Raw genomic sequence first — 18859 nt, 5'->3', positions numbered from 1 at the left:
AAGAATTTTTTCCGCTCTTTAGAACATGTCACAGTCCAAGCTCATTGACAGAGTGTATGTGTACCGCACGGTACGAAGGACGAAAGTGAAAATGAAATATTTATGCTGCAGTTAATTTCTATTTTTCCTTTGTTTCAAATTCTTTAGCATACATTACTATACCCGAAAACAAAGAAAAACAAAAATTAACTGAAATGAAAAGTTAACTGCAACATTACGTCTGCCTAATCTCGTCAGTCTGAAGAAAGTTGGCAAAGCTCCACTTAAGAAGGCTTACGTCCTAGAGTAGAACGAGTTACAATTTCTATTAATGTTAAAGGATTAAGAAATGACTACCATTCTTTCATTGTTATTTTTGAAGATCAATGTAGGCTTATTTTCCCAGAATTTGACAGATAGTCTGGCACAATTCTATCATAATTTTATTAAATTGTATACGTCACCTTATCGATCAAGTTCTATATTCTCAACACTTCTTTCAATCTGATCAGAATGCAGTTTTCACTTTTTACTCTCTCATTATTTTACTTCCGGTTTGTTAAAATGTTATATTCTCTTAAAATTTTACCCGGAAACAGTAAATGAGAATATTTTTCTCGATCAATTGAATCGATACAGCCTTTTAATGGAAAAAGAGGCGAGAATTTGTCAGAGGTATCGACGATACCCGAAGCGCACAAGTCAAGCCCCGAGAAGCTGCATCTTCCTCTGTAATGATGGGGGCGTTCCCAGGTGCACGCATAGTGTCGACGACTTTGATTTTGTGTACAGCGTTTCTGGCTGAAGGTAAGATTCATACAGCTCCATTTTTATGAGTTTATTCCAGAATACAGTTAAGAAACAGACTCGAGTTACTTGAGATTTTTAGGGGGTGGGGTGGGGACATCAAACAGTTTTCAACTCGACATAAAGCTTAACACTGAATAAAAATAAAGCGCACCATCCGTAGCACTACATTTTACCCTTATTTTTACCAGACACAATTTACATCCTCAGTGTGAACTTTTGAATTCGATGTTCTCCTCCTTCGGTTGGACTGTAGTATCAAGGGTCATCAAGCAGTTTAGTTTACGCGTACTCGTTTATCCCTTGTGACATTGCTGACTGTTTTTTTAATTTTCTTAAAAGTTTACGGGCTGCTTAACTATCTTTAACAAAAGTTTCGTCTTGTTTAAATTAGTCAGTAATTTAAAAACACGCAGAGCTGCCAGTTTGTAGAAAATAGCTTGTGATCGACCCGAAATGAACCCGTCCGCCATTCCACCTCGCTAATTGTTCCATTACCCACTTCTCAACAATTTCCACTTTCAGGACAAAGTCTTCTGCAACATGGAAAGGTCAATTTCACCGTTGTATCTCCAAGCTTGCTCCACTGCAGAACCGTGCAATACCCCCAAGTATTTTCCAGCTCCAGTAACATCCGTGTTCTCGCATCCATCAGCCATGAAAACGAATCGCTAAGTGTGCACGATTCAGCAGTCGTTTGGACTACAGATGTGACACAGAACAGCTTCCGTATTTGCGTGCTGGAGTCAGGCCTTGGTACAAATGGATCTGCTGTAGTGAACTGGATTGCGTTTCGTGGCACGCCCTCTGGTGCCCTCGACGGCGCCGCCTCCTTCAACGCGTTCACCAGCGGAACAAAATGTGAAAGAGTTGACTTCGCCCAGGTATGGTTTCGATGCAGCGTTGTTTTCTTTTTAAGCGTTCACAAATTATTTGCATAAACCAAGAGGAGGTCTTAGAACTCATGAAATTTTCCAGATAGCTAGCTACATTGGAAAAGGAGCAAGGATGCTTCTCCCTACCGTTATTAGTAGAGACAATTATGGGGATTGTTTCTAGGGGGAAGTTAAGTACTCACTTGTGTAGTTAATTGAATTTGAATAGCGAAATGTCACCGCGTTGTTCCCACTCAGTTATACTTAAGGAGTTAATGCTACTCGAGTGACTTTGAAACAAATGTTTATTTAACGCCCAGTTACAAAAACAATGGGGGTAAATTACCATTGTGGATTATGTCTATTCTTGACCACCAAGAATTATTGCGTTTTGAGCGATTAAGCTTTTGTTAAAATAATATTTACTCTTGACTGTCAATTCCAAAGTTTCTTTGAGGGAAGGGATAAACTGCCCACCTACCACTCCCATAACCTAACGTTAACAAGAACTTCTAAATAAGTCAAAATGTTTGGTTAGGGGAGGGGTAGGCAGGCACTCCTAGGTCTTAGAATCCTATACTGATCCAAGGGTGCGCTGGGTACTACTACGATGTAATCGACATGCCACGAGCATGGGACAATGAAAAAATCTGAGTTCACGAGAGGAATTGAATCCATGCCCTTCCGTACACCGGTCGGATGTTCTAACCACTGAGCTACGAAGGACTCGTGACGAGCTAGACCATATTAATACAAGGTTCATGTAAGACATGCGTCCTACCTACTGCTAGGATCAGCAATGTCGAAATCGTCATGAGTGTGATAAATAAAGAAAGATGGTAAATTCTGAGCTCGCTGAAGAAATGACAAATGATGTAATCAACATGTCACGCACATGGGAAAAGAAAAAATCTGAGTCTGACAGGAATTGAAAATTGAATTGACTTTCCGTACACAGGTTGGATGCTTTAACCACTGAGCTATTTGTATGCAGTAAACTGCAGCTTATAAGTGGGGTAATACATCTTCGTTAAGGGTTTTAGGATCCCTAATGGGGCTTATAACCGGAGTAGAAAAAACGCTTCGACACAAGCTATAGCAGTGCTGATTAAAATTCGTTTTGTATTAACTGGGTTTTAATTAAGCGTCAAACGTAATAGTTTCAGCAAAGATGGGGTCCTATTTGTTTTTTTAAAAGACTTGCCCAAAGTTATACGCGGTTCTTCGCGAGTTTTCTCAGACTTTTCGTATTTCAGTTGGTACTCGCATCTCGGCCTTTGTTCTTATTTCTACCATGAAGTCCGTAGTTTGATAATTAAATTAAATCATGATGCACTGGTGACAGGTGTTTGTACATGTTAATCTAAAAATATTGTAAAATAATCTTAATCACCCGAAACAGTAGATTCAGTGATATCCATTTTGTCTTTCAGAGGTTTTCTTCTGTCCCAAAAGTGTTGGCCACTGCACGTCACACTAGTATCAGCAGGCCACAGGACGCCATGAACATGTGGATAGAAGAGTTACAGAAAGACCACTTTAGAGTCTGCCTGAGGGAATTAAAAACATTTGACGGAAAGCACCAAAATATTCAAGTGGTAAGATGGTCTGTTACATGAGTTTTCATTGCCGCATACTGTTAAATATGGTTGTGAGTAATACTTTGCGCACGACCTCAGTGGTTGGATACACTTAAATTAGGAGTGTCAAAACACAGTATGAGTTTCTGTCCTTTTCAGTTGCGTCTTAACCCTCGGACGTACAAGGGGAGCATCCACCCCACCAAGGTTTTTCTGCGTTTTTTCCTAGAAAATAAAACATCAGTACCTGACGTTTTCAGTAGCTGTTCATTCATCCCTTGCGCACATTTTGAGACAAGTTTAGTGATGGTCAGTTGCTATGGTTACGAAATACGACGTCATAAGTAGCAGGTGGTCAAGCCAATTTTGGGTGAAAATACATGTTTTTTCAACCTCTTTCAACAATAAAAGTAAATCTTGTGGCCATAATCATGCAAAGTGCTTTTTTATGTGTTATTTTTCATGTAAAGCACAAAGAAATTACCATTGCTCGCGGTTTTAAACTGATTTTTAACGCTTGGTAAAATTCAAGATGGTGGTCAAAATGGCGACAATTGTTGATGACGTCACAGGTCTCCAGCAGCGCCACCACCCCTAAAATATACCTCATCTTGTTAAGAAGATCAAAGGCTTTTCACTAGAGGCAAAATCGTTTCAAAATACTGCAAAATATTAAAAACTCCTACGGTGGGGATATGAATTGGCGTGTACGTCCGAGGGTTAAGAAGTAATAAGTAAGGGGATAGTAAAATGAAATATCGGACTGGTCCGTTTAAGGTTATCAAAAAAAAAGAAAAAGCGTCAATGACCTTCTCATTGCTTTTGTTAAAATTTCACTATCCGTTCGAATTATTAGCTCCGTCACTTTCACGGTTACAGTATCTTCTCTATGCAACAAATATTAAATTAGCAACTGACTGCAACAAGCTGTTCTGTTTTCTAGGACTGGTTGGCCTTTACGCAGGGAACTGGTGAGATGACGTTCCATGGAAAACTTCAGTTTGAAAACGGTGGGGCTCCACTGGAAAGAGACAACTTCGCTTTCTGCAAGGTAATGACAAATTGGTAGTGGGGCGTGAAAAAGGTTGATATTTGGCCTTTTTCTAGCAACTTGTTTGCGTCGCAAAGGGTAGAGCTTTGCAATGATGAACTTGGCGATAAATCAAAGGACTCATTCCGCTTCAGAATTTTAGTCATGTCCTGTGGTGCCTTAAACATATGTAGCAAATGTAAAACGTGCCTTCTCGTTTTCCCTGTCTCCTCACTGTTATAATATATGCTAACTTTGCTTCTTGTCCCTCCTTCACAGGTTCTTAACTATACCGAGACGTTTTATGCACCTCCCGTTGTTATGGTTACAGTCAGTCATCTTTACGACAGCAATAACGTGTATTCTGTTGAGCCGGAGAACAATGTCCTGAACGCTTGGATAGAGGTAAGATAGCAATAACCTTGCTTAGCTCCTAGACCTCATTATTTCGCGGGGCCTATGCTGTTGTTAAGTGATCCGAGGTCCGCTATGTCACTGAAATGCATTTACTGCGAAGGACTTGGAATACGCCTTACATGCACTAAGCAAGCAATATCTTTGAGAGACATTCGCACGATTAGTCGCAACTTGACTATGAAGAAATTTCTAGATTAAATCAGGCATCTAATAGCTTGATTCCTGACTGCTTTTATAGTTTATTTACCTGAATAAGTTCTTACGATTTGCTACTACAGGAAATAACGATTTCATCTTTTCGCGTATGCGTTAAGGACTTGGCAGGAATGGAAAGCCAACATGATCCAGTTACTGTTCATTACACAGTCATTGGAGGTAAATATTCTAGTCAGAATTAAGATGCAGCGTAGCAGTCGCCTGTTCTTAAGTACTTTTTTGTCTCGTTGCTCCTTTGAAACTACTGCAAAGGATGGTCGAAAGAAGGCTCAAATAATACTTTTATTTAGTGCTCTAACATGTTAACGCGCGAAAAACGAAGAGTTAGAGAAGAAAATTATGTTTTTTTCGTACTCGAAGAGCACACTAAGATAATTTAGAACTTATAGATATTCGCATATTATTGCAATTGTTTATTTGGACTGTAGAAACAGTTAACAAATCAAGTGACACATAAAATGATCAATAATGATACTACTACTACTACTACTACTACTACTACTACTACTACTACTACTGCTGCTGCTGCTGCTACTACTACTACTAATAACATGCGCATAAACTACTACTAATAACATGCGCATAACACTCGAATAAAGCTAAAACAAAATTTGTTACATACTCTCTATATGCTAAAGCTTAATCATTTGTTACATTTCTTTCCTAATAGGTAATTTAGCATAACTCATAACAAGTAAGAAGTAAAAAGAGAAGATAAAAGTAGAAAATAAAAACCTACGATAGCTCAAGACAGGTCGCTATAGGCCTCTTTAAAATGGTGCGTCTTAATGAGTCTCTTAAACTTATCAAAATCATTCTCTTTCCTAATATAGTCCGGTAAACCGTTCCATATATTTAGAGCAGTTGCAGCAAATGATCAGTCCGCAAGAGTGCATTTGAACTTAGCGGTAGGGTCTTGCAAAATAACGCCCACATTATCAAATAAATAATGATCAAATAAATACACAAATGAAATTTGGTCAAGGTTTTTCATTTTGAGTTGTTTTGGGTATCATTTGTTAACAGATCTTGACCCTTGCATCAATGTTTCCTGCAAGTACTTTGCAGTATGCAAGGCGTTTGGTCCCAGGGACGCGCGGTGCATTTGCGTGGATAATTGTCCATCATTCGAGGAGCCTGTGTGTTCCTCCAATGGAACTACATACGATAACGTGTGTGTGTTCCAGCGAGAAATGTGCCATCTCCGGGCAAACTTCACTGTCTATCATCCAGGAGATTGTACAGGTAATTTTGCTTATGAGTCATTATATTTTGTTGGATTTTTTAGACAAGTAAGTTCTTCATTGTTTACTGGCTCCCTGCGGTGTGAATAATCTCACACTTGAATAAACCTCCTCATGATTTTCACTCGTGAGTAACGTTTGATGTTACCAACAAGGCAGTGTTTAAATTCCGCTGACGTACCTTCTCAAAAATTTGGTTCCAATTTCCTTTTAAATTCAATCTTGATGAAAGCTTGGTTAATAGAGGCTTTATAGTTTCTAGTTGCCAAGCTCTGCTGTCTTCTTTGGGGGTTAAATTCAATTCAATCTTGGCTGGACATTTTTTAACCAAACAGTCTTACAAGTTTTTGTTGTTGTTGTTGTTGTTGTTATTGTTTGTTTTCAGGATTCCCTTCCCAAAAAGGCCGTCATCGCCTCAGTCACAACCCAGTCTGGGCTGAAGCAGTTTGCGAACAAGTTCCACTGGAACCTTACGTCTTTTATCCTGACAAACCGGTTCAAATACAGGTTTCTGTCAATCACGTGAACTTCTCAGACCTAGCCTATGTTCACGAGGCAGTGGTTGCTTGGGTTGAAGACATCATGGCGAACAATTTCACAGTTTGCGTCACACAGGCTGGTAGAAACGAGAAGAGAAATGGAGAAACGTTTGCCACAGTGGACTGGCAGGCATACCAAGGAGCCCCTGACGGGGGAGTGTCGGGTGAAATGGACATGCCAACTTGGTGGACCGGGACGAGCTGTCGTACAGTGTCGCTACCCTCGGTGAGTTCAATTTGTAGTATTCTTAAGTTCATTTGCAGTGTCTTTCAACTAAATTAGCAATAGTACATGAGAAATAGGACTCTTGCGGACCTGAAAAGATACTAAAATTCCTCCTGAAAGTGATGCCTATAGGGTATAAAGGAAGGAAATGATAAAGAAAAGGAGATTTTCATTTATTTTTTATTTGCGTCCTTTAGTAGACCTTTTAATAAAATATATTTACATAAAATACTTTTTTCCTACCATAAACTTTAAATTGTTGGATTTATATAGCTGTCTTAACATCGAACATGATATCACCGTTTCTTTTTTTTAGGTTTTAATTCTATTAAAAATGTATTTGAAACCTTTTTCTAACAATGTTCCCTCTGATTGTTGTCATCACAGAGAAAGTTTACTTCAGCGCCCACAGTCCTAGTGTCAGCGGAGCATGAAAGACGCGGTGTAAAGCATGATGCTTCCTCTGTTTGGGTTGAAGATGTCACGACAACCTCCTTTAAGATCTGCGTCAGAGAGTTACAAAACTTTGACGGCGCTCATGAAAGCATTCATATTGTAAGCTGCTTCGTTTATTTGTTATTTGCACTTTTAACCACGGGAGTACGCACTTTATGCTCATTTGACGGTCTGGTGGTCCAATTACCCTTTATACAGCACTTTTCTGCTGAGAATGCACAAGTTTAGGCAAAATAGGGCATTATTGAAATTACGAAGAATGTTGTTGGAAATAAAATTGTCTTTAGGGTTTGAAAGCCTTTTTTGCTTGCAGATTTGCCTTGATAGTTTTATATTGAAAGTTACTGTACGACTTTACCTCTTTTGCTTTGGCCTTAAAATTACAATTTGTTTGGTGTAGCGCATGTGTGATGCGATTGCCAGAAAAAAAGAAAAGAAAAGAAAACTAAGGGCTTTTTTTAAACTTACGTAGTATCAATTCCGTCTTACACAATTTTGCTGTTTTTTTTATATATATAAATTATTTTATACTCCCCCAACATGGTAATCTGTTAACCTGACAATTAATTTCTCCGTTGGCAGGATTGGATAGCTTTTGAAGAACTTCATCGACCTCTTTTGAGAGAGCATGGTGCTATTTACTTTTCCAATGTGAACAAGCCATCTAAGGATATGAACTATGCCTTTTGTGAGGTATGTTCCCTCTTTTCTCCGCTGGAATGACCTGTTCTCCCCTCGACTCTGCGAGTCGCCCACTCACTTGCGCCTACAATCATTCGAATGCTTTCCGCTTGCGGTTTTTATTCATACCCTCTGTTATCTTGGATATATACACGAAGGTAATTCCCATGTTCAACTCCAAGAACCGCTTTGTACTGAAATAACAAAATTGTCATTCTCCTACAGCTGGGATGTCTTAAATTTCCTTTCTGCTTTGAAATGTTTCTTTTAATGTTATATTTCACACAAGCCTTGATTAATGCTTCAGTTTTCGCTTTCTCACTTGTTTTTCTTTTCTTTTCTAAGGATGTTGTCTTCAAAAAGCATTACAATGATTCTCCTGAAGTCCTGGTATGTGCAAACCATACAACCAGCGGAGGAAACCTTAATCCATTGTACAACTCCATATCAGCTTGGGCTGAGGTTAGAAGTTATTTTAAAATGAAAGGGCGATTTTTCAATCAATAAGCGTTATAAATTTTAATTTCATTTTTTTCTAAACAAGGTTTTTATGAATAAGTTGCCTCCCTCGCCCTCTGCTATGGGGTTGCAGCTATATGATAGCAACAGGTGTTAATAAAACGCGGAAGCGCAACCGGGGTCCATTGCTTTTCTTACTAGTTTTCTTTCTTTTTGTCCTAAACAAAACAGCAAACAGAAAACAAAATAAAAACTAAAACAAACCAGCAAACGAAAAGGCAGTGGAACCCGACCCCTATGGGGCTTAGGCGATGTCAATACGAGCATTTTTGACTCCGGCCGACAGTGACGCGACAGCTTTTAGCAGCCAGTTCTCTCTGATTACTGCGTCTTTTCTCTGTCAGTACATAAACAAGACCGGTTTTAGAGCCTGTGTGAAGGAGCTGTTTGTACAACAACATGATCCTCTGTCAGTATCATACGCAGTCTTACCAGGTGAGAAAGCTTTGAAATTCGGTTATGATGTCACGCGGCACTGTGCTGATAACTGATTATGAAACTATCTTCAATAAAGTCCATCCTGAATGGGTTATAACATAACAAGTAGGTCTTCAGTGCATTTGAGCAGACGGGCGATCTTTTCTTTTATTATTATTATTTTTTGGCATATAGCCACTGTAAGCTACAAAACTCCCTTGTTTTTGTGAGACTAGTCAGTATATTTGGTCCTTTTTTAGAGCTGGAGAGAAGACTTATCTCTAAACTTATTGCAATTCATTTCTGTGTTCTAAAGATGTTTGTCCACCCGGATGGAGCTTCTACAATGGTTCCTGTTACTTTACCAGTGAAAAATGTCAGACATGGACCAACGCAAGTTTAATCTGCCGATCCATGGGAGCTAATCTACCTGCCATTGAAAGCCAGGAAGAAAATGTTTATATTCAGCACAGGCACAATGGTGATAAGGCGTGGATTGGTTTGAATGATATTGCCACTGAAGGAGTGTTTGCTTGGGTAGATGGCTGTCCTTTTAAATTCCGCTACTGGGCTCAGAATCAACCAAACAACTTCAGAGAAGAAGACTGTGTACACACTCTTGGACCCGAGCATGGATACATGTGGAATGATGTGGATTGTTCTACTTGCCACCAATATACTTGCAAGAAAGGTATGTGAAATGTTTTTTAAGCACGAATGCCAGTTGCATACAAACGTCTATTGGTGCACGGTGATTGGAAAATCTAACCCTTTTCAATAATAGTTCTTTATTCTAGCAGAGGTTTGGCACAATCGTGTAAATTCTTTTAATTTTCCCCAATCTCTGATATCGAAATGTAAAAGTGAGATGTTAAGTCCTGTTTTCCTATTAAATATGTGGGTTAGCCGTCTGCAAAAGGTAGCCCAAAATGCTTGAATGTCTTTCTGCAAGCAAGTTCCAGTAGCTGTATGTACAAGGATAATTTTCGTGCATGTGAAATGTATTTTGTTGCTCACAGCTGACAATCTCTGTGAAGTGTCGTATTACGGACAGTAAAGATCCGATTCTCCTCCGACCTACTAGAAGGATCTTGACCAGTCATATTATCAAGGGCCAGTTTACCACTTTCGACTGGTCGGTCACAATAGGCTAGCCACTAAGAAAACTGTTGTCAATCAAAACGCCATACTATCCTACAGATAGTGGTATTAGTTTATACACGGTCCGTTTATACGTGCTGCTGTTTACAACTGATTTCAGACATCTTAGCTATAGATTTGCGGGGCTCCGCTATCTTTTTAGCATGTGTATTGGACTATATTTCACTGAACGGCACTCCACTTAAAAACATATACGATTAATTCATTAATAACGTCTGGGCAATAAAACGGCGGACGGACTCTCATTATTGAACTTATAATATAAGCATTTTTTGTCATACTTAAACTAGATTATGACGAATGCACCAGTAGCCCGTGTTTGAATGGTGGGACCTGTGTAAACGGCAACAGAAACTTCAGCTGTATCTGCCCTCGAACAAATAAAGGGAGGACTTGTGAAGGTTGGTTGAATAGCATATACTGTATATTCAAATGAATTAGTTCATTAGAGCACATTTCACATTTTCGTCATAAAGAGAGCACCTTCAAAAATTAATTCATATCCGTAGAAACTTTTGTATGATGGGTATAATATGTTTAATTACGTGCGTGGTTTAGGTTGCGGGGGATACCTTGGGCTCATTGTTATGCTTTTGTTTAAGGCCTACGGTACGAAGTGACAAGGACTAACATCGAAAAATTTTCTGTAAAATTTTATCTAAATCGCCTCTAAAACAGCCGAGATATAAGCGTTTTTAAAAAAGATATAGCAGAAGCAAAATTTTACCCCATAAATTTATTCGTGAATAGGTGTCACCCGCGGCCTATACTACAGTCTTCTGCAGTGGTACAATTGTAGCTCGTAAAGTGGGAAAGTTAAATTTTGAGTCTCTTGAAGGGGTCCTGACAGGAGCCCATCAATGGCTCCTGGTCCTGACTAAACTCCCTTATGGCTCTTGAATTGAACCAGTGAAATCCCTACCCCTTTCATATACCTGAAACCTGCTGGCGGAGCCTCCCCGTTTTCGCTATCAGAGGGAGTCCCCCCCAGGGGGGAGGGGGGGGGTACAATCTCGATTTGAACAAACGACAATAAACTTTTCCGAATCGTGAATAAACATGCAATAAAAATGCATAAAATACCGTATATTCGCTTTGTATATTTGCTAACAGTATATAAATAACATTTTTTTAACCGTGGATCGCTTCCTTAATAAAAATTCTTTAGATTTCCAGGGTGTGCTCTCCCGTGCAAAAGGCCAGGGGGAGCCCAAAATTACATGAACTGAATATTATCGTTAAAAAAAGATTAGGGTAGTCCATTTTTTTCTGATCAGAATAACTCTTTAATTCAAGGAAAAAAAATTCAATCGCGCATGCAAATTTCGTCACTCAGACATAAAAAGCAACAACAGCATATCAGATATACCGTATTTATTCGAATAAGCGCCCAACCTTGAATTAGCGCCCACCTCGAATAAGCGCCCATCCTAAAGGCAGAAAAAGTTAATAAGCGCCCAGCCTCGAATAAGCGCCCACCCCCACCCACTCGCTCCCACAAAACTCCAGTAAGAGATAATAAGAGACCCTCCCGAAGACGGAGTTTTCTTCACAGTATTATACAGAAACCTTGCTTTGTTACACCTTCGCTTTTTGTTGCTACTATTTATTGTTTTGTTGCAAAATAAACATACTTCACTTGCTGAGAATGGTGAAAATTTAATAAGCGCCCACCTCGAATAAGCGCCCAATTTCAAGGTCCAAAAATTTAATAAGCGCCCAGGGCGGTTAATCGAATAAATACGGTAATTTATATCCGCAAGATCTTATCTTGCACGATAATCAGGTGTCAAGATATCTTGTCTGATATTAAGGTGTCAAGATATCTTAAATAATATTTACCAGGATTTATGAAAACCGGGTCAGCAAACATTTTGTACTGTTTCTCTCAACTTCCCCTTTCCGGGAACTCGAATAAGACGAGTGTAAGAGAAAAGTCTACTGAGGTGTTTATCTGCCAACAGGATGAGTTTTTCCCAGTTATTTGATGATATTTCGCTTGTGTTAAACGTGACAAGATTATGCTTGGATGTGGGTAGTCTTATCAGTGCCGCGAAATTGTGTGATTGTCTGATTTCCTCATGGTGTTAACAGGCAGAACTCGCGTATGTGGTCGCGTGGTTGAGCTGCTGCACCAAAATATTCTGTGCCAGCCATAAAAAACGTTTCGTCGGTGTTTAGTTTAGCTGACTGCATCCTCGCAGACCCAGGGTCAGTCAGTCGGGCCGGGAGAAAAGGTGGGACGAAAGTTTTCAAGTACTGGCGAAAGAGCCCCTGGGTACCGACTCTCACCGAACTGTTTCCAAAAATTCAAGCAGATGCCGCCTCCTGATTGGGCACAAAAAGTGCTTTGTATTATTGTGCCCAATCGGCGAACAGTTTCTCCTGAGTTCTTTTGGTGAGTTCGTACACGACGGCTATTGTCACGCCACACTTGCCTGGTTCGTTCACCAAGCGTGTGCGTGCAAGGAAAACTCATAATTTTAACTTTCCTAACCAGAAACGAAGGAACTACCGACGAGTGGAAAAAACGTTTGGGATGCTATCAGCAGGAGCAATTCAATTTGCCCCGCGAATATCCTGTTTTTGACGGATCACAATGTGTATCGTAAATAATAGGAAGTTAAGGGCCTGTTTACATGGAGTGGGGGACCCCGGTCTAGTGGGGTTGGTTTCTTTTGTTTTCACGCTCTGGGGAACACAAAACAAAAGAAACCTACCCCACTACACCGGGGTCCCCCACTCCATGTAAACAGGGTCTTAGGGCCTGTTTACATGGAGGTGGGGGACCCCAGGTAGGTGAGGTAACCCCCTTAGGTGGGGTAAAACAATAACCCTCCTTTACATGCAATATTACAACCCGCCATCCCGGGGTGCACTTTGTCAAGATTATTGAATGGTCGCTAAGCACGTAAACAAGAAATATGCTGGCAAACCAAGTGTTTTGGCGTTTAATGCTCTTCAACACTCACTTGTTGCTCTTGCTGCAACATTCAGTGCTGTGGCTTTCTATTTTTTCCTTTAATAATGATGCAAAGCCACCACCAAAGTGAATTCTGCGCGAATTTGATGTATCACGAATCCGACCCCGGCCAGGCGGGTTACCCCACCTTGAACGTTTACATGGCAAAATTTGACCCCGGCTGAGAGGGTTACCCGGTCTGGCAGACCGGGCTACCCGCCTTGGCGGGTCACCCCACCTATCATGTAGACGTAATCAAATTAAAATAAAAGATCATATGGACAGGCGGGTGACCCCACCAAAGCGGGTTACCTCACCTACCTGGGGTCCCCCACCTCCATGTAAACAGGCCCTTAGCAATAGCTTCACAAGGCAAAACAACAACTTTGCATGTGCATCACGCTTTTTTGTACATTTCTTTGCCGTCAACTGCACGACTACCCGTGAAAATGCCTAATTTCACGTTTTGTGAAGGACGTAAACAAGGAATGACAAAATTCATTCTCTTCATGAACTTGGATATGGTTAATAGAAATTCAGCTCCAGAAGAGTTCACTTCCATTTGACAAAGTAAGCGAGTTGGAATAATCACGATAGAGACTGAAAAAATGTGAATTCACTTTTCCGTGCGACGTTTTCGTGGCTGTCAGCCGTCGTGGTGTCTTTTAAAAACTCCCTTGTATTTACGCAAGACGCGTCTGACGCGTGACCGATGCAAGCGTGAATACCTGTTGTAAGCTCAAGCTTGTATATTTGGAAAAGCGTCTTTAGTTTTCGGGCAGACAGTATTTTGAAATCAGATGGGGATTTTATTTGCTGACTGCGTGCATTTCTTTGGTGCATCCAGACAAGCCGTGATCAAGACAATAGCTGTCGTGTACGAACCCACGAAAAGAACTCAGGAGAAACTGTTCGCCGATTGGGCACAATAATCAATAATACAAAGCATTTTTTGTGCCCAATCAGGAGCCGGCATCCGCTTGAATTTTTGGAAATAGTTCGGTGAGAGTCGGTACCCAGGGGCTCTTTTGCCCGTACTTGAAAACTTTCGTCCCGCCTTTTCTCCCAACCCGACTGACTGCCCCTGGGTCTCCGAGGATGAGCTGACTGTGCCCTGAAAAAACAATTCTCGACTCGGGAAAAATGGATCTAGGTCTAGTTTCCGCGAGCTCTTGGTTTTGAACCATTTGGGCCGTTTTTGTAGATAAGAAGGTGATAATTTGTGTACTACGTTTCAATCAGTTCGTTGTCTATTCCATGAGAAATCCTGCCGTTCAGGTCGGACCGCCAAAAGAGTACGGTGTTTTGCTAGCTATTTAAGTTGTTATGTAAGCCTTAAGCACGCACTCTTTGGCTGCAGTTCACTCAACTTAAAAAATTCGAGACTGAAATGATACCGGCTTGAAACTTCACGGATTCAGATTACTGAATAAATGTTCTAAAATTTGCGTCATTTTAAATTTGGACTCGTTGAAATGCTTGTAGGGACCACTAACTTACTGCTCGGAGTCAGATAAAGCAGGGGCACCCAACGACGGTTTCCTCCTAAACACACTGAAAACTCTTTTTAGGCTATCCAGAGTACTTTAAGACCTTTAGAAATGCATTCTGAGCGGCACTATAAAATTCGTATCTGTTCGGTCATCCTAGGGTAACTTGAGTCTTTTCGAACTTACAAGGGCCTCAGTATTTTTTCCCCGAAAACTTTAGATGCAATTTAACGCTTACGACAGTGAGATTTTTTTCTTAATCCTCTCTCCATCACATTTTCGAATTCGAAAATTTTAGGTTGCCTTTTTCTACGGAAATTAGCCAAACATGGGGCGTAAAATTTGAGAAGTTAAGCTTCAGAAAATCGTAGGGAAATTATTAGATAAGCTTCGAAAATTGTACCTGAATGGAACGGTCATCTATACTAAAAAATTTCTAGTCGTCCTGAAGCAAAAGAAAGTTCTATGCAATATTTGCTTCTCCGAACAGATAATTCACATGACATCATGATTTGGTAGTGTGATATCATGATATCAGGTATGACATTTGAACGCGATGGCCCGCCATATAGTCATATGGTGCTTTTTTTTCAAAGTCAGGTTGGTGGGATATTACAGACTCATTGCGCATTAAAAGATTTCAGTTATATACGAACTTTTTTGAAGGAGGTGGGGAGATAACGACTGTACATTTCAAAATGTACACTAAGAATATAAGTCGTAATGTTAGAGAATAATTCTTGTCGCAGTTTTATTTTCCATATGTAATGGCACACCCTTTCTCTCTTGGCTTTAGAGTTTGACGAATGTTCCAGTAATCCCTGTTTGAATGGCGGCACTTGCACCGATGGAATTAATAACTACACATGCACGTGCCCTTCGCCATATTTTGGAAAACGGTGTCAAGGTGGCAAGACAGTATTACTGATTTATAATTAATTAAGGTGACTCGACCCAGTTTTTTTGGGGGGGTACCATCCCACTTTGAAGCTCTCTGGTATCCCCACCTTTACTTTTATCGTAAGTCTAACACATAGAATGGATAACATATAGATTAATCTACAATATAACATAAAATTTTTGGCGATCGGAGTAAATGTCACGTGGTTATAATGCCACGCCCCTTTGAGGTCTGAGTCGAAAATCTGCTGTTGCCGGCATTTTTTCGTGAAAATCTCTCGGCTACACATAGTGCGCATTAGTGCCTTACGCTGAACAGAGTTTCACCAAAATCGCAAAGACCCAATTCGAGAAATTCAGCGGTTTCCAAATTTAGGTCATAATTTATGCGAAAATGATAAGCAAACTTTACACGGATTATATCTAATAAACTATGAGATTCATCTCTTTATTTTGGGCATCGTTATAACAGATGGGTCCTTGCAAGTCAGCAAAACGCTTTAGGGCCTTGTAAATGCGCGCGATTTCGAGCAAAGCAACATGTAGAAATTATAGTTTTCGCTATTTGTTGACGTTTGTCAGCGTTTAAGAGTCCTTCTCACGAAAAAAGCATTTTCTTAAAAATTCGTAGTTTTTTTTCCTTCAAATTTTTTCAGGGCCACAATTGATTAACTAACTACCCGGACTCTGAATTTCATAGTCATTGAAAAAATGTGACATTATCTTCTATAAGCCCAAACTTGAGTAAACATTGAAGATTTTTAGCGTTTTGGCTGAGTTTGTGCTTTGGGAGTTGTCTATTGTTTCTAGTCTGTCATTATACAGCATTCTTGTTCAGCACGCGTGCAATGACCACGCTTGGCTGACTTCCGAATGCTCACCGAGATATTCCCGTCACGACTTGGTTTAATTATTGGCTTGCATTAAACCTATGAAAAAATGATATTTTTTTAATAGTAAGTAGATTTAGTTTGATTTTTTTGCAAAGGCACAAGAAGCACGAGAATTGATTAAAAATTGTGACTTAAACCTCTATGTATCACGCGATGGCCTGTCTCACTGTACCAAAATTATTGTATCTCGGTGAGCTTCGGAAGTCAGCTAAGCGCGGTCTTTGCACGCGTGCTGAACAAGAATGCTGTATAATGACAGACTAGAAACAATAGACAACTCCCAAAGCACAAACTCAGCCAAAACGCTAAAAATCTTCAATGTTTACTCAAGTTTGGGCTTATAGAAGATAATGTCACAGTTTTTCAATGACTATGAAATTCAGAGTCCGGGTAGTTAGTTAATCAATTGTGGCCCTGAAAAAATTTGAAGGAAAAAAAACTACGAATTTTTAAGAAAATGCTTTTTTCGTGAGAAGGACTCTTAAACGCTGACAAACGTCAACAAATAGCGAAAACTATAATTTCTATATGTTTGCTTTGCTTGAAATCGCGCGCATTTACAAGGCCCTAAAGCGTTTTGCTGACTTGCAAGGACCCATCTGTTATAACGATGCCCAAAATAAAGAGATGAATCTCATAGTTTATTAGATATAATCCGTGTAAAGTTTGCTTATCATTTTCGCATAAATTATGACCTAAATTTGGAAACCGCTGAATTTCTCGAATTGGGTCTTTGCGATTTTGGTGAAACTCTGTTCAGCGTAAGGCACTAATGCGCACTATGTGTAGCCGAGAGATTTTCACGAAAAAATGCCGGCAACAGCAGATTTTCGACTCAGACCTCAAAGGGGCGTGGCATTATAACCACGTGACATTTACTCCGATCGCCAAAAATTTTATGTTATATTGTAGATTAATCTATATGTTATCCATTCTATGTGTTAGACTTACGATAAAAGTAAAGGTGGGGATACCAGAGAGCTTCAAAGTAGGATGGTACCCCCCCAAAAAAACTGGGTCGAGTCACCTTAAGTCTGGCTTTGTTCGCATGCAATACATGCAATAGCGCTCTGCGAGTGCTGTTCAAGCAATACTTTGAAAACCAGTTAGTCGTGTTTTAGACAGACATTTTAACACAGCAGTTAGTTTATCCGCACCTGTGTTACTAAAAGCCTGGAATTTATTGTTTGTAAAAAAACGAGTCAATGAATATTAATCGAATCTTTCTGTTAGTTGATAACTAGTGACTACAATTTCTAACTGAGTGTGTTGTCTAACAAAAGCAAATTGGTATCAGCCAAAGCCTTATAAAGCCGAACAATTACAGTCTATAACAGAAATAAATGATCTATGCCCAACGCCTACCAGTCGGTATATAATTTTTTGCAGTCACCACGTAGAGAATCAGTATAATCTTATTTTATTCATTTATTTATTTATTTTATATATTTCTAACAGAAACTAACGAGTGTCTTTCCAATCCTTGTCAAAACGGTGGGACTTGCGTGGATGGTGTGTACAAATACACTTGTTTATGTACAAGTTCATATGGTGGAGAACGATGCCAAGGTTAGAAGAATTAATGAAACAATTCCGCCACAGTGATTTAACTTGAAAATAAATAACAAACGAAGATTCCGTTACGATATATTTTGCGTCAAGCTAACCTGTAAACATTGAGATATACTTCACTTAGAACTTTAAACCAAAGCGCCACCCTGTATATTGGCATCCACATTGCATTATACGAAAAATACGCAAACTGCACAACAACAACACAAGTTTGATCGTTGACGTTCTATTTTGTACTTTGTAAATTACAGCCTCTGCAGCTTCTTCTTGCAAAAACCATTTTTCAGCTGGGCACCGCTCAAACGGATTGTATCCAATATATGTGTCAGGAGTCGCTTTCAAGGTAAGTAGTTCCTTCTCTTGTTTTTTCGTTCTGTTCTGTTCTGTTTTGTTTTGTTTTGTTTTTTTTTGTCAGAAGATTTATAAGTCGTCCTTGCCATACTCCTTCCGATGTCCTTTGCTTATAGTGGTTACATATTTGCCTCGGGCGAGGAAGCTTATGATGTCCTTCCAGTTTGACCAAATGCAACCGGACAAAGTGATGTAAAATAATGATCTGGGCTTTCGGTAGCCTCCTACGGGCTTTCTTTGGCGCGCCTACCTCGTGGCTCGGGCGGCAAGCCCTCTATCCAACTCTTTCGGTTCTTGATCAGTTTGCACCTCCTTCAAACCCTTTTCGAGTGTAGCCTTTTGCTCAAACTCACAGTATGTATGACATACTTCTCATTTTTGTTTACTGATTGTTCATGCAGTGCTTTTGATGAATTAACGAATGCAAATTTATATTGTTGAGGAGCTGGAAAGCATTAATACCCTGTTTAGCTCATAAAAAGTTGAATCTCTGACACTTCTTTACCTTTACAATTATCTAAATTTGACAAAATGTATCTCACAC

At 39.8% G+C, this 18859-nt stretch overlaps 1 protein-coding gene and 1 pseudogene across 1 annotated transcript in view; one reads left to right on the top strand and one right to left on the bottom strand.

Moving 5' to 3' along the window:
* The window catches only part of LOC140934210 (uncharacterized), a 129491-nt pseudogene that overhangs the window by 84092 nt on the left and 26540 nt on the right, over window positions 1–18859 (bottom strand).
* LOC140935924 (uncharacterized) overlaps window positions 713–18859 on the top strand; it is a 25039-nt gene continuing 6892 nt past the window's right edge. Inside the window, exons 1-17 of the mRNA XM_073385499.1 lie at window positions 713–786; window positions 1312–1670; window positions 3095–3259; window positions 4185–4292; window positions 4551–4676; window positions 4967–5063; window positions 5931–6149; window positions 6534–6913; window positions 7301–7468; window positions 7952–8062; window positions 8396–8512; window positions 8914–9004; window positions 9303–9677; window positions 10438–10548; window positions 15396–15506; window positions 17851–17961; window positions 18216–18307. Of these exons, the coding sequence (XP_073241600.1) occupies window positions 714–786; window positions 1312–1670; window positions 3095–3259; window positions 4185–4292; window positions 4551–4676; window positions 4967–5063; window positions 5931–6149; window positions 6534–6913; window positions 7301–7468; window positions 7952–8062; window positions 8396–8512; window positions 8914–9004; window positions 9303–9677; window positions 10438–10548; window positions 15396–15506; window positions 17851–17961; window positions 18216–18307 (2814 nt within the window). The 5' untranslated portion in view covers window position 713. The remainder of the gene's footprint in view (window positions 787–1311; window positions 1671–3094; window positions 3260–4184; window positions 4293–4550; window positions 4677–4966; window positions 5064–5930; window positions 6150–6533; window positions 6914–7300; window positions 7469–7951; window positions 8063–8395; window positions 8513–8913; window positions 9005–9302; window positions 9678–10437; window positions 10549–15395; window positions 15507–17850; window positions 17962–18215; window positions 18308–18859) is intronic.

The sequence above is a fragment of the Porites lutea genome, chromosome 4, assembly GCF_958299795.1.
Source record: "Porites lutea chromosome 4, jaPorLute2.1, whole genome shotgun sequence".
NCBI lineage: Eukaryota > Metazoa > Cnidaria > Anthozoa > Scleractinia > Poritidae > Porites > Porites lutea.
This window is presented reverse-complemented; position numbering and strand designations above follow the sequence as displayed.